The sequence below is a fragment of the Plodia interpunctella genome, chromosome 13, assembly GCF_027563975.2.
Source record: "Plodia interpunctella isolate USDA-ARS_2022_Savannah chromosome 13, ilPloInte3.2, whole genome shotgun sequence".
Classification (NCBI taxonomy): Eukaryota; Metazoa; Arthropoda; class Insecta; order Lepidoptera; family Pyralidae; genus Plodia; species Plodia interpunctella.
Genome location: NC_071306.1, coordinates 7,928,330 through 7,944,074, shown reverse-complemented (window position 1 = coordinate 7,944,074; position 15,745 = coordinate 7,928,330). Strand labels below are relative to the sequence as shown.

The 15,745-nt window shown below is 36.1% G+C and overlaps 2 protein-coding genes across 5 annotated transcripts; both read right to left on the bottom strand.

Moving 5' to 3' along the window:
* Positions 1 to 10: 10 nt before the first annotated feature.
* Positions 11 to 4,437, bottom strand: LOC128674743 (G-protein coupled receptor Mth2-like). Of its 4 annotated transcripts, none has more exons than XM_053753607.1 (8): positions 4,090 to 4,437; positions 3,112 to 3,271; positions 2,810 to 2,989; positions 2,141 to 2,219; positions 1,794 to 1,981; positions 1,295 to 1,463; positions 910 to 1,092; positions 11 to 543 (listed from the first exon to the last, which is right to left on the bottom strand). In XM_053753607.1, exons 1-8 carry the CDS (start codon positions 4,417 to 4,419, stop codon positions 432 to 434), a joined length of 1,401 nt encoding a protein of 466 aa, XP_053609582.1. In that variant the 5' UTR covers positions 4,420 to 4,437; the 3' UTR covers positions 11 to 431. The 4 variants fall into 4 exon arrangements, with proteins under 4 accessions (XP_053609582.1, XP_064292382.1, XP_053609583.1 ...); XM_064436312.1 differs by having other exon boundaries at positions 2,810 to 3,008; positions 3,116 to 3,271; XM_053753608.1 differs by lacking the exon at positions 2,141 to 2,219 and having other exon boundaries at positions 2,896 to 2,989.
* Positions 4,438 to 4,963: 526 nt separating this feature from the next.
* Positions 4,964 to 14,440, bottom strand: LOC128674935 (G-protein coupled receptor Mth2-like). Its single transcript, XM_053753945.2, has 8 exons — positions 14,087 to 14,440; positions 12,221 to 12,386; positions 11,486 to 11,665; positions 10,984 to 11,062; positions 10,427 to 10,614; positions 9,948 to 10,116; positions 6,122 to 6,304; positions 4,964 to 5,581 (listed from the first exon to the last, which is right to left on the bottom strand). The coding sequence occupies exons 1-8, from the start codon at positions 14,399 to 14,401 to the stop codon at positions 5,452 to 5,454; spliced, it is 1,410 nt and encodes a 469-aa protein (XP_053609920.1). The 5' UTR covers positions 14,402 to 14,440; the 3' UTR covers positions 4,964 to 5,451.
* Between the last annotated feature and the right edge of the window lie 1,305 nt (positions 14,441 to 15,745).

Below are 15,745 nucleotides of genomic sequence, written 5' to 3'. Positions count from 1 at the left end.
TTATTCTTTGATAATAATGACAGTGAGCAATTTTATTTGGTCATCAATCTATTTTTAACAACATCCTTTGGTCGATCCTACAACTGGAGCGATGTGTTTGATATAAAAAAAACAATCGCTGTTATATTCAAGCTTCTTCACACGTTAACGTATTTAAACAATAATCTTACAAAATCGATGTAAATTATTCGGAATTGAAAGTAATTTAATATTATGGTAGCTTAGGTACGTACCTAGTTATAGTTGTTAGTCATTTAAATCTGGAAGTAAATACTATTCTTGCGTGTTATTGTATTTTACTGTACATTCTTCGGAACATTGCGCATACGCACTACGTCGCTTAACCAGATTTTTTGTTTAGCTTATGGCGCTTACTTATTTACACATTACATCTTGCAAAATGTAATAGCAATTATTCCTTATGATACAAGCTACGCCACACCATTTGGATTGAAAGAAATTCGCGTGGCATCAGGGCTGAACACCGAACAAGACGAATGGTTGATGAAGTGACGGCGGCTGCAATCGCGACATCTCTGCAACCTATAAAATAGACGGGAAGTCTTGACTAGACTCATTACACAAAAAAAAACATTAAAGTAATTATTGTATGGGAGTCACAGTATTGATCAAAAATGTCGTGTTGCAATTGGTTGTGACTAACATTATATACCACTATTAGAAATTTCATACCTATTAATTTTCATGAATAAATTGATTATTAATAATATTACTTTCCAGTACCAGAGTCCGCTTTCCTACTCCACTTCGCACCTTCCTTGATTGTTAATTTGTCTTTGATGATAATCAATCCAGCACTTTATCGGTATGCTAATTCCGTCAGAACCAGTGGTATATATGCCAGTTTACAGATGAAACTAGCTAGCTTTAATATAAATAAACACTAACTCCTCAATAAGTCTCCTGAAGATCTTCTTCTTGCAGACGAAGATGAGGAAGATGGAGAGGCCGATGAGCATATTGTAGGTGTCGGTGATGTACCACACGCGGAGCTGCGGCTTGAACGAGCTCACCACTTCCAGCACCCAGTTTAGGCCCATCAGGATTGACAGCTTTAGGTACACCATCAGTCTGAATAATATATTAGCATGATTATGGAGCTTGTATTAACCAGTGTTCAGTTAATACAACTTCCTACAATACTTAGCTATTAACAAAACATAATATCATAATAATATAGAGGCTGATATGTCCAGTCAAGGCAAGTCAGTGGGTCAAACCATTGCAGTTAACACAAGCATTTCCATTACATAATTACATAGGTATTGCATACCTCTGACGCTGCGAGAGGTAAGCAGCAGTGGTGGCAGCCGCAGAAGAGTTCAGAATCGCACTGTCACGATTCAGTCGCCAGATGTTGAGGGCAGTCATCACGAAGAATATCCAGTTGAACAGATTCATTATCAGAAGCGGCACGTACAGATAGACTAGTTTTTGGCCTCCTGTTGAATTAATCATGTATGATTAGAATTTGTTCATCTCATTATTATTTTCAAAAATAAGTTATAAAGCATGTGTGACATGTATAACAAATCCATTTAAAAATGATTAGAATGATGAATTATGATGTAATCGTACAAATATTTGTTGTTACAAGGCGGGATTTTCGCTCGACGTGTAGCGGAGCGGATTAAAGCCGAGTATGTATGTGATCAAAGCACAACGCAAAGTCATACAACGTTTTTCAACTCAACAAAGTCAGTAACAGTGACGGAACACTAAACCGAAGTTCTGGAACCTCAGCAGGTTATAATATTGTTTTGACCACTCACCTGAAAGGAAACACCCAGATTCAGGTATGTTGGGAGTAACGAACCAAGGTATGTGCCTGAGGTCGAGACTGTTGATTACTCCCATGAGAATAGTCATGCCCAACGGTACTCCGAAACCATACATGCAATACATACAGAATTTATAGTTCTCTCCGCGACGATGTATAGGACGAACTTTGTCATAACCTCTGAAAAAAAATGATTTATTTATTTGATGATTTATTTTTTAGTATATCAAATTCGCATTTTTTATACTTATGGTTCAGAACCAATAATGAACTCGAGAGAAATACCAACATTTATCTAAAATTACTACCAATATGACAACAAAATTATTAGTGTTTTACCTGAACGTCCACCAGATATCGTACGACATTATGTTCATCCAACAAAAAGTCGTGATAAAAAAGAAATACCCTATAAACGCTGGAAAAAACTCATGATGTCTGGAAATTTTGCCAATTCTTTATCGATTGTAATTTATAATCGATAAAGAATTGGCAAAAGTTAAATTTCATAACGCATTTGTGAATGTAAAAAATATACATTTAAGATTTGAACAGAAAAATAACAGATCCTGAATATGAAAACATTCAGGATCTGCTGTTTTTCTGTTTGTGTGTTTGTAACAGTCGAATAAACTATCTGTCTGTCAGGCAAAAGTGATGATAATGTGCGGTTTTGAAAAACAGGTTTTTCGTTTGATTGCTGTTATCGAGATCGAGGGATATTTTTGCCCAAGAAAAAACTTGAAATTCAACACTTGTGTTTTTTGGCTATGATGTGATACTGAATGTGGAATATGGTGTGTGTGTCCACCCTAGACCACTTCCATATCCTATGGATGTCGTACGAGGCGACTAAGAGACTTCAGATCAGGCTTTATTTTGCAACTGGCTGCCTCAGACGGCGGGTTGTGAAATCACAGCTGAATCTTCAAAAGTTTAACGCCGAACGTAATCCGGAACATGCAGAGATGAGAGAAAGAGAGGGAGAGAGGGAGAGTGGATATATACCGAATGCTATACACGATTTGAGATCTAAATCGTTCGCCAGTATGACGGCGAGCGACAGGAAGCTCATGAGGAGACAGAACACGTACGCCATGAGCACCTTCCCGCACAGGTTGCGCAACTCCCGCAGCAGGGAGTACACCACCAGCACCAGGACCAGGAACACGCACGATATTATCATTCCTGTAATAAACCGATGTGTCTACATGATTATAATTATCTGCAGTCCTCCGGGGTCCACTGCTGAGTGTCCCACTAATATTATAAAGTTTTTTGAGTATATATGTTACTACTACAATTCTAACCAACAGTTATGTAAACGGTGTCTTCCATCTCATCTGTCTCGAGTTGAGCCCAAACCTGGACATCTTTCCCGGGATATATGAAGTCCAGACAATAGTTAGCCGGCTTCACTTGCATCCACCTATCGAAAGCATTCGGCTTCTCCAAAAACACGGATCGGTTCTGAAATAATTGTCATCATTAAAAAAATACTTTTTTGTTAACTTACGTTAGTTATGCTTTAAATAGGTATGCGTAATAATGTTATGTTGAATCATTATGTCATATTTATATCTATATTTAAATTTTTATCCATACTAATATTATAAAGAGGAATGATTTGTATTTTGGTTTGTAATTAATAAACTTCAAAATTACTAGGCCCATTTTCATGGAATTTGACACATAGATAGGCGAAACCTTCAGGAGTGACATTGGCTACTATTTATTGTGGTTTTACCCGAGCGAAGGCGGGGCGAGACGCTAGTGCTTATATGTGCGTGTTGTAAACCACAGATTTATCATTGTCTGCTGACCACAATTCAATTAACATAGAAATATGAGTAATGATTTTAATTAGTATTAAACATGAATCTTTCGGGTCAGAAGCTTTATGACATCTCATTAAGACTAGTTAGACAAATACACTAGACCACGACAGGACTAGATACCTGTTAATATATACCATACAACATTTCAATAAATCTAAGAATTAATAGCACTGCATGCTCATATTAATTTTATTTCACCATTTGTTTTCTTTGGGGGTTAAAAAGGAATCTGTTAATGAAGAAAAGCGCTCCTCTCGTAGCACGCTACAAAGTCATACCATATGCTTCACGCAGCAATCGATTGTCGCGTAGCAGGTTCTACGACTTTGGAATTGAAATAAAATATTCACTGGCATGTGACGTGAAATCTTCAAACTCGAAAATTTTATTTATTTATTACGCGTACCCTGGCTTCGAGGAGAAGCAGCCGCGAATAAAACAGAATCTTACCTCAGTTAAGTAGACATTAAAACCAACACCGTTCACGTTATACACTTCGCGTCTAAAATTTTCATCTGAAAACTTCCTGGGCGCAAGTTTGAAATAATCTTTCAATTTTTTCCCCGTTGCATGAATAGTGTCAGTAAAAACTGGAAAACTTGATATATCTGAAACCATCGCCTTTTCTCGAGCAACACACTTATTTTTCTTGTAAACTATTTGATTTTCCGGACAACATTTCGGTATACAAGCATCACAAAGGTTGTCAAACGCATTTGTACTATAAATATTGTAGGCCAAAATTAAAACTAGTACACTTAACATCATGAAGCGAGTCATATGAGAGACTGCGATGAAATAAGTATTCGTGCAGTATTTGTGGATGACGTTTACAGGTAGGTACATAAGTGATAAATAAATTCCTGTTCATATTAAGCATGTATTTTCCCCAATTGAAGCAATGGCAGAAGGGGGCGATGACATGGCGGCAAATAAGTAGTATCGACGTCTAGCTGGCTTACTTATAATCACTAGCGATGAACCAAGACAGATGCTGACGCGAATCAACGTACATTTCGTTGTTTGTGTGTGACCTTTTTTAATACAACTAAAAACCGGCAATGCACGTCACAGCCGTCAATTTTGGCGAACTGATAGTGTACAGCCGGCATAGTTATTTGGTTTAGCTATCATGATAGCTCTAAATAAAACTTGTCGCAGACACAAGCAATGTATTTTGTGCATGTTTTATATGGCATGTATATTTATGGCAGAATGTTGTCTCACTCATGGTCTCACTGTATAGAATCGTAGGCCATTTAAGAACAAGATACTTTTTTGCACAATGTAATCTTAACAAATTTGATTTCAAATAAACTCAGTATATTTTTAAATTTATTTTATTTATCATTATTTAATACAAAGTAGTTATCTAAAGTTTTAAATTTAATTACAAAGTCAAAACAAAAATACAAATCTTTTCTTATTACAAACTTAGTAAAAAAGACCGCCCCGTGACGCACCTGGTGCAAATGTGCCCATAACGCTGGCGGCATTCCCTCGCTGTATTGCGAGAGTAATTCGTTGCGCCATGTACGACTATGACGTTATCTTAATATATGAATAAGGGGTTTTGACTGTATGGAGTTTAACAATTATCTTACTTTACATAAAAATAGTAGTTATAGCACTAAAAAATAACTGTAAACGACAGTCTACAAACAGCACATGTCGATATTTATCTTTCACGCTGCAAACAGTACACATACTTATACACAATTGCATTGTACACGCGAACGCAAACATTTTATTTTCACGAATTATTTGCCTTCTAACCATTCACAGTTCATCCCGGTCCCCTTCACATGGAAGTCAATTTAAATTACTTCCTTTTGGATTAAAAGAAATTTGTGGAACATCCTGGCTGCTGTTGGACACTGTGGTGGAAGTGGAGCGACTCTTGGAGTACGGTGACCACTGGCGGCGGCGACAGCACTGCATCCTTCGAAACAGGAGGAAATGTTAGAACTATATCTGTTATATATTCAACTGCTATCACTTAGCTCTATGTTAAATATAGAGGTAAGTAAAGGAAAGAACGATTGGTTGTAATGGATTTGATTAAATTTATAATTCATCATCACGAATTTAGTGTTAAGTGTGACACAACACGGACTGGCACTAATTAGTGCGAGTCCAAGTACCCCTACTTGGACTCGCACTAATTAGTGCCAGTTAAAAATGCTAAAAAAACATCACGTCATTAATAGACGGAGACCCCAACCAGATTCCAGATTTGACATCACTTCCTTCCAATGTATGGAATTTTGGAAACCTGATAATACATGTCTTTGAACAAATTAATTACTACTTACTAATTACCCCTTAATTATTAATAACAGGTATTAAACTCCCACTTCTTTCAATCAAAATATGACGTGCATAGGTATTTGTTAATTTGTGTCTTATAAACGTATGAGAGTGATGGTTGACTTTACAATTTATTTTTACAACTGTTATTTAAAGTCTGCAAATAACTAACTCTTCTGCAAGTCTCCTGAAGATCTTCTTCTTGCAGACGAAGATGAGGAAGATGGAGAGGCCGATGAGCATGTTGTAGGTGTCGGTGATGTACCACACGCGGAGCTGCGGCTTGAACGAGCTCACCACTTCCAGCACCCAGTTCAGGCCCATCAGGATTGACAGCTTTAGGTACACCATCAGCCTGAATAACATTTTTTTTTACTTCTTATGCTTGTAATGTTGACATTATAATTATTCCGCCTAAAACGAGATTTTAAGCAATATGAGCATAAAATCTTATACAAAAGTTTAATGCTTTAGAGCATAATAAAAGTAAAATCTTCGTTTATTTAGCTAGCCATATAAAGTTAATCAAGATAAACAGACGCGTACCTATATACACGAATATTAGAAATTGTTGTACTTATTAGAATCAATTTCCTCGCAATCGAAGTGGAAAGCAAAGTATTCACCTCGATATTAAAATAAAACGTCAAGAAAGACGTACAAGATAATTATTACCTATTTTATGAGTTGCTAGCGGCTCGTCCCAGTTACAAAATGTAATACAACAATAAAACACCTAAACCTTCCTCTGTAATCACACTAAGTAATGATAAAAACCACTTGACAATCCGCGTGCAGTGGTTTTTGAGTTTATCGCGAACAGACGCAACAGAGGACATTTTTTATAACATGTAAGAATTACTATCACACATAGAACCTAGTGACATCATTAAAACTTTTAAACAGCTAAATCTTAAAAATTCTGAAGATCATTGGGGTATGTCTGTTAGTTTGATTCAAAATATAATCAATGTCATAGCTTAATTAATGTGTTGTACTTTTCCAGATTTAATGAAATATAGTATAGTATATAGTATAGTATAGTAAATTAATTCCATTATTCAAAAAAGGTGAAAAATCTGAGCCTGGCAATTACAGACCAATTTCCATATTACCCGTATTAAGCAAGGTATTTGAAAAGATAATGCTCAATCAAATGCTACATCATTTTAAGACCCATAATCTTTTCCACGGCCATCAATATGGCTTCACTGCTGGAAAAAGTACAACTGACGCGGGGGTGGCTCTTGTCAGTCATATTTACAACGCGTGGGAGAATTCACAGGATGCCATCGGAGTATTTTGTGATTTTTCTAAAGCATTTGATTGTGTAGATCATGAAACACTTTTGCGAAAGCTTAGTCAGTACGGTTTTGATTCTAAATCAATTGAGCTAATAGCTTCTTACTTAAAAGATAGGTTACAAACTGTTGATATTAATAACGTTAAATCAAATGGTTGTAATGTAAAAATTGGCGTACCACAAGGCTCAATTCTAGGACCATTTCTCTTCTTAGTTTACGTCAATGATCATGGTAGAAAAGCGGGCTGACATCGTGCTGTTTGCTGATGATACGTCATTAATCTTTAAAGTAGACCGCCATAGCGAAGACGTTGATGATGTAAATCGTATTTTGTCTACCATTTCGAATTGGTTTTCTGCTAATAACTTATTGCTGAATGCAAATAAAACCCAATGCATTAAATTTACACTTCCCAATGTTAGACAGGCTCACGTCGACGTGACTCTGAATGGAGAAAGCTTACGTTTGTACTAAACACCAAATTCTTAGGAATTACCCTTGATTCCAAATTGCAATGGGACGCTCATATTAATGGCCTATCTAAAAAGCTTAGTTCCGCGGCATTCGCAGTTTGGAGAATCAGACAACTGACGGACGTGGCGACTGCTAGATTATTTTACTTTAGTTATTTTCATAGCTTAATGTCCTATGGGATACTACTTTGGGGGAGTGCTAGCACCATTAACACTATTTTCATTTTACAAAAAAGAGCAATACGTGCTATATATGGTTTGAGGAGAAGGGATTCCCTTAGAGATTTTTTTTAAGATATTAATATTTTAACTTTACCCTCTCAATACATATTTGACAACATTATGCATGTCCGGAAAAATTTAAACTTATTTAAAAAAGTTGGTGATTACACTGATAGAGCCTTACGTATTAAAGATAAATTGTCTGTCCCCGGGCATCGGTTGGCCAAAGTTAGAACGTCTTTTGTTGGGAACTGTATCCGTTTTTATAACAAATTGCCTAAATGGATTGTTGATTTGCCGGACAAAAAATTTAGAAATTATATAAAAGAAGTACTTTGTAAAAAGGCATATTACAAGTCTGACGATTATGTGGATGACAATAATGTTTGGCCCAAGCATGGTGCAGTATCCTCATAACATATGTAATTGGTTTATGATATTATTACGTACGTGTTGTACATTTAGCTTTTTATTTATAAATATATATATATATTGTGTGACAATTTTCAATAGTTTTATTGGAAATTCAACTTTTATTTTATTTATTCATTCAAATTTTGACATTTTTAATAATGATGTACATTCGTCCTCCTAATTTTTAATATATGTATAAGACCTATATTTGTTAATTAACGTCCTTGGAAAAAAGGCTGCGGTGAAGTTTGTTGCGCCGCTTCTTCTTCACCTGCGCTTTGGATGCCGGCAGTAGACTTAGTTTAAGTAATTTTTGACGTCAATAAGTGATGTATATCATCCTAAATTGAATAAAGAATTTTGAATTTGAATTTGAATTTGGATTTGGATTTGGATTTGGATTTGGATTTGGATTTGGATTTGGATTTGGATTTGGATTTGGATTTGGATTTGGATTTGGATTTGGATTTGGATTTGGATTTGGATTTGGATTTGGATTTGGATTTGGATTTGGATTTGGATTTGGATTTGGATTTGGATTTGGATTTGGATTTGGATTTGGATTTGGATTTGGATTTGGATTTGGATTTGGATTTGGATTTGGATTTGGATTTGGATTTGGATTTGGATTTGGATTTGGATTTGGATGTGGATGTGGATTTGGATTTGGATTTGGATTTGGATTTGGATTTGGATTTGGATTTGGATTTGGATTTGGATTTGGATTTGGATTTGGATTTGGATTTGGATTTGGATTTGGATTTGGATTTGGATTTGGATTTGGATTTGGATTTGGATTTGGATTTGGATTTGGATTTGGATTTGGATTTGGATTTGGATTTGGATTTGGATTTGGATTTGGATTTGGATTTGGATTTGGATTTGGATTTGGATTTGGATTTGGATTTGGATTTGGATTTGGATTTGGATTTGGATTTGGATTTGGATTTGGATTTGGATTTGGATTTGGATTTGGATTTGGATTTGGATTTGGATTTGGATTTGGATTTGGATTTGGATTTGGATTTGGATTTGGATTTGGATTTGGATTTGGATTTGGATTTGGATTTGGATTTGGATTTGGATTTGGATTTGGATTTGGATTTGGATTTGGATTTGGATTTGGATTTGGATTTGGATTTGGATTTGGATTTGGATTTGGATTTGGATTTGGATTTGGATTTGGATTTGGATTTGGATTTGGATTTGGATTTGGATTTGGATTTGGATTTGGATTTGGATTTGGATTTGGATTTGGATTTGGATTTGGATTTGGATTTGGATTTGGATTTGGATTTGGATTTGGATTTGGATTTGGATTTGGATTTGGATTTGGATTTGGATTTGGATTTGGATTTGGATTTGGATTTGGATTTGGATTTGGATTTGGATTTGGATTTGGATTTGGATTTGGATTTGGATTTGGATTTGGATTTGGATTTGGATTTGGATTTGGATTTGGATTTGGATTTGGATTTGGATTTGGATTTGGATTTGGATTTGGATTTGAATTTGAATTTGAATTTGAATTTATCACAGGATTTGAAGCGCAATACGAAGTTTACCCAGCTTGATGTTACATTACCTGTGGCGCTGCGAGCGATGCGCGGCGGGAGTGCCGGCGGCGGCGGAGTCCAGCACAGCCGTGCCCCTGCTCAGCCGCCAGATGTTGAAGGCAGTCATCAGGAAGAACACCCAGTTGAACAGATTCATTATCAGCATTGGCACGTACATGTACAGAAGTTTTTGCCCATCTGTTGAATGGAAATGCTTTTGCTGTGACAACTGCCCCATGCCCTTCATTGGAACTGCATCAATGGGTATGAGTTGTGACCTTATGACCTTGATTGACTGTGTGAGTAATTACCCATATGTTTTTCGATAAGCGAATAACTTTTTGAAAACTTATTTAGCGGAGTGGTGCACTTTTTGTGATGGGTAAAAATATTAAACTCGCGTCAGGACACGTAACCTGGTTGAAAATTCGTAAGACGTCGAAAATGCACAACGTAAATATTCCAGTTTTAACTTCTGCTGTGGAGACACTTTTAAATGACGTCTTACCTTCAAGGAAGCATCCTCTCTCAGGAATTTTGGGAGTGACGAACCAAGGTATGTGCCTGAGGTCGACACTGTTGATTACTCCCAAGAAAATGGTCATGCCCAATGGTACTCCAAAGCCATACAAAGAATACATGCAGAACTTGAAGTTCTCCCCGCGACGATGTATGGGTCGAGCTTTGGCGTAGCCTCTGAAAGAATTTTCAATCAATCAATCAATTTAAGAACGAGGTTCTTGCCGATGGAGCATTTTCCATGACATACGACACGACGACTTTATAAAAATTTATGATCAAAGAAGGGCATGAAGGGCATTCATGGATGAAATAAAAGACAAGGTAAAATCTATGGTCCGATAGGTAGGAGAAAGGCAGTCGAACCACATTGCTAGAGGGAGTTTGAGTTCTATACAAATATGTATCTCAAAAACTAAATGCCTAGGTGCAAATGATAAATAGACCGTTATTATATATATATAAAAGTCCTTAGCCGCGTCTGTCTGTCTGTTCGCGATAAACTCAAAAATTATCGCTAGTGTGATAATAAAATATGTATTTTACCTGAACGTCCACCAGATATCGTACGACATAATGTTCATCCAGCAAAAGGTCGCGATGAAGAAGAAATACACTGCGAATGCTGAAAAATAAATTTATAGATATACCTCAAGTTTGTACGATTAGTTTTGTTTCTGTGTTATTTAATTTTAAGGCTAACGCATACCGCCTGCGTAACACTGTGTGAATGTGAGCGCGATTTTTGTACGAAATTGTAACAAACGCGCACGCTGATCTTGCAATTACTAACCGGCCAAGTGCGTGTCGGGCCATTAACAACAAAACCCTAAAAACACAAACCCCAACAATTTGTTTTCAAGATTTTATTTAACCACTTTGTCGGCGTGATTGTTTATACTCATACTAAATTACATCATTCTAGTAGTAATAATACTTTTTTATCTAGATCGCGGACAGACAGACGGACATGGCGAAACTATAAGGGTTCCTTGTCTGTAGGACTACGGAACCCTAAAAGTTAAGTCGTTCCAAAAACACAACTTACAGAATCCCAAGCATTGTGCGACATCCAGGTCGCGCTCTTGCATAACGATGAGAAGAGCGAAGCTCATGAGGAGACAGAACACGTACGCCATGAGCACCTTCCCGCACAGGTTGCGCAACTCCCGCAGCAGGGAGTACACCACCAGCACCAGGACCAGGAACACGCACGATATTATCATTCCTGTGATTCAACATTTGTGGTTTATTATTACAACAATTTTATTTGTTAGACAAATTAAAAAACCCCCGACTTTCAATATTCATATCGCTACAACTTTTGGACGGCTGAACCGATTTTCATGAAACATAAGCTAAGAACGCTCGGGATAAAATTATCTATGACACAAAAAAAAACTAAACGAAAATAGTTTTATCCGTTTGAGAGCTACGATGCCACAGATAGACACGTCAAACTTATAACACCCCTCTTTTTGCGTCGGGGGTTGAAAATACTCATAGCGATAATCATACGGTTCCGAGTTGACGCTCCGCAGTTAGGTAATCCTGCGTCGCTTCAGTTTTCAAAACCCGCTTCGCCGATGCCGCTAGTCGCGGCCACACGCGGCGGTGTGTGTGAACCTTTTGTATTGTTATGTTCTTTAACAAAATGCTGCATCAGCCGTCATTATATTATGATTAAAATGAAAATAAAAATCGGTGCTGTAGTTTTTTAGATTATCGCAAACAGACAGACGCGGCCGAGGATTTTGTTTTATAATAGGTATGTAAGGATTACCAGTAGTCAAGTAAACGCTCGCTTCAAGCATCTCGTCCGTACTCTCAATACGAGCCCAAACATGGATATCTTTCCCGGGATATATGAAGTCCAGGCAATAGTTAGCTGGCTTCGCCTGCATCCACCTTTTGAATGCATTGGGCATCTCCAGGAACACAGAGCGGTCCTGGAACAAACGTTGCCATCATATTTAAGTAACTATAGCTTTTGCCTGCGGAATTGTATTCTACTTATTGTATTGCCCTCAATCTTAACTAAGTATATGTGGCCGTCCAAATCAAAAGGGAGCACAGACCATTTAGAAGGGGACTTTATGGCACCCGGCACACGACGCGCCAAATAATCTTGCAAAATTACAGAAAGATTGATCGTATTTAATTTTAATTTACATTTTAGTATGTAATCTAATTCATGATTACATTTTGTGTACATTTTGTGTGAGCGAAAAAAATCCTTATGAAAACTGGACTAAATCGGACCGTATCTGAACCTTACCATACCTAGGTTAAGGCGTTACCACCCCGGCCAATCTAGCCGGAATGATAACGGCTAAATCTAAGAACAGCCTGACATAACCAGGTGTAGCCAACTGAGGCCAGCTACACCTGGGTCTATCTGGCTAAACTTGGGTGTAACCGCACCATATATATACTTGTATACACAAGTATATAAGTCACTTATAGGCATCAATAACTATAAATTACACAATAATAATAATGTACGCAAACTGTGGTCGCTTATCATTATTAGCTTTAATTATATGAATCAGCCTACAGTTTCTAGAAGCTTTTGCGTATAAGTACTCTTTGCGTTGGCAAATTTCAGCTTTGCACTCATACATATAAAGCTTAAAATTGTAGAGCGAAGTTTTTCGTAAATAAAATTCTAAAGGTCCGTGCACGTTGCAGCATGATTGTATGAAATATTAATGCACGTAACGATTAATTTCACACAATCGTGCAGCAAAAATGCAAGGATCGTGTCCCAGCTTTTGCTAAGTAAATTCCCCTCATTTAGTTGGATTGCGACTCTTGATATAATATTTTATCCTGTTTACAGAGTTATTCATTTTAAGTATAACACGTATATGTATAAATTGTAATTGTGTACACGTATATGTATAAATTAAGAGGAAAACTGAAGACTTAACGGACTATTCCGAGAAGACTTCCTTCTCGGAATATCCCGTTAATTATATTTCCAATACAACATTAATTAATGCTTGACCTGTTTAATACACAGTCGGGTACTATGAGTAAACCTGATTTTGACAATGAAAACCCTTGAATAAACACATCTGTAACCATTGTTCTCATGAACGTAAAAAAACTCGGACAATGAATTTTATACAAAAGTAAATTGACACTTCGCGTGTATCTGTATGTATGTATATGTATGTTGTGATTGATCACCAATGCAACTTTTTTATGTCTCGTTTAAGGCCGGTGCGCACTATGTATGGTGTGCATCAGCCTATAAAAGTTACGTTAGGTGTAGGTATGTACGGTATATCGTAATGTCCGCCAAGTAGAATACATAAGTAACTTTATATTATATTCATTATTGTCATCCAATCTCGTAGCATATGTACTACGAAGTCGTAGCATATGGACTACGAAATTGCGTAGCATTAGCTACAAAACTGTTGTAATTAATGCTACGAAATTAGAAAGTAATATTGCGCAAAATATTTACATTTTGTTGTATTAATTAACTCTCCCGTGTTCCCGTTTTTATTTAGGAACACATAAAAAATAAACCTGAATACATTTTAAAGCTGGTTTTGAAACTTCCATTTTTCAACGGTCAACCCACCTTTGTAATAAATAATAAATACTATTGATTATATATTTTAATAAGCCTTACCTCCGTTAAATAAGGAAGGATCCCAACACGCTTCACATTCAGCGCGTCAGTCATAAACAAAGCATCAGAAAACTTTCCGGGTGAAACTTTAAAATAATCCCCCAATTTTTTTCCCGTATTACGAATATTCTGAGTAAAAACAGGATAACTAGAAATATTTAAATCCATTAGTTTTTTAGGAGCAACACAGCTTTTTCTTTTGTAGACAAACTGATTTTCTGGACAACATTTCGGTATACAATCATCACACAATTTGTCAAACGCATTTGTATTATAAATACCAAATACCAAAATCAAAAATGTTAAACTATACATTTCGGTGCGTTTCAGTCGAGAGACTTATGTAAAATAAATAAATTAAGTTCCCATACATAGAACAGTAGGACAGGATCAGTGACAGGGTTGTCACCTTTTGGTAAATAGGTAATCATCGATCAGCTTATTGCAGTTCTAAATCTCTAATTGCGTTATATAATAGAAAAGCGTTTATTTAAAATAACGTTCATTTAAAATAACGTTTATTTAAAATAATGTTTATTTAAAATAATATTTATTTAAAATAACGTTTATTTAAAATTTTAAATAAACAATACTGCGTCAATGTAAAAAATCGGAGTAAATTATTTCAAAGTCTTTGTAGATCGGACTATATGGATAATAAGACTATCAACCCTGGTGACGCGTTGTGTTTATTTTAAAACTAATGAACACCTACTTACTTACTGTTAATTATTACGAATTATTTTTCAGTTATGGAAGCTGTAGTTAACATTGAAGTACCTACATTACGTTATAATACAATATAATTATACAGGGATATCGGGACTGTCAACCCTGGTGACGCGTTGAGTTATTAATAAAACTGATAAACACCTACTTACTGTAAATAATTACTTACGCATTATTTTTCCGTTGTGGAAGCTGTTGTTAACTTAAGGGCATTGTGTTTTAATACAATATAATATTAGCAAACTTTGTCAACCAACTTGCTCATAATATTAAAATCAACTCAAAAATATAACTTTTCATCGATAATAATATCAATAAGGTAAATAGTGGAAATTTGTGGTTACACAACAGTTCTGGCATTATGTCATTTGCTAAAAATAGTTACATTCATAAAAATATATTCATAATAAAAAACAATTTCGTGTTATAAATTAAAGCGAAAATCTCAGATTTTTAATAGCGAAGTCCATCAAGATCCTCTACTCATAGATTACTCTACTTACGTTTACGTACGTGTAGTTAGAACGTTTACGTTCTAACCACATACTTACTCGTAATTCTAAAGAATGAAATGAGCATAGAGCCTTTGATTTTGATCAACGTAAATAGACCTACGCGACGAGATTACCGCGATAGTTCCAGGACACCATACTTACCTCGGTTTTCTTTAAATACATTGTACAAAGGGCACGAAAGTGAGATCATGAAAAAAATTCCTGATTCTTTAAAATTTGCGCCATAATTTGCAACCGGATACGGAATTACGGATACAAAAGAACTTGAGTCATATCGCGCTTACACTTTAAGGCCTGTCTTCACTTTGATTAGTGTGAGTGCAGGTGTTTAGTAAGTGAGGGTGATGAGTCTGTAGTGCAGGTCTGTAGTGCGAGTTCAGTAGTAGCTCTGTTTAGTAAATTTCGTTCTTAGCCG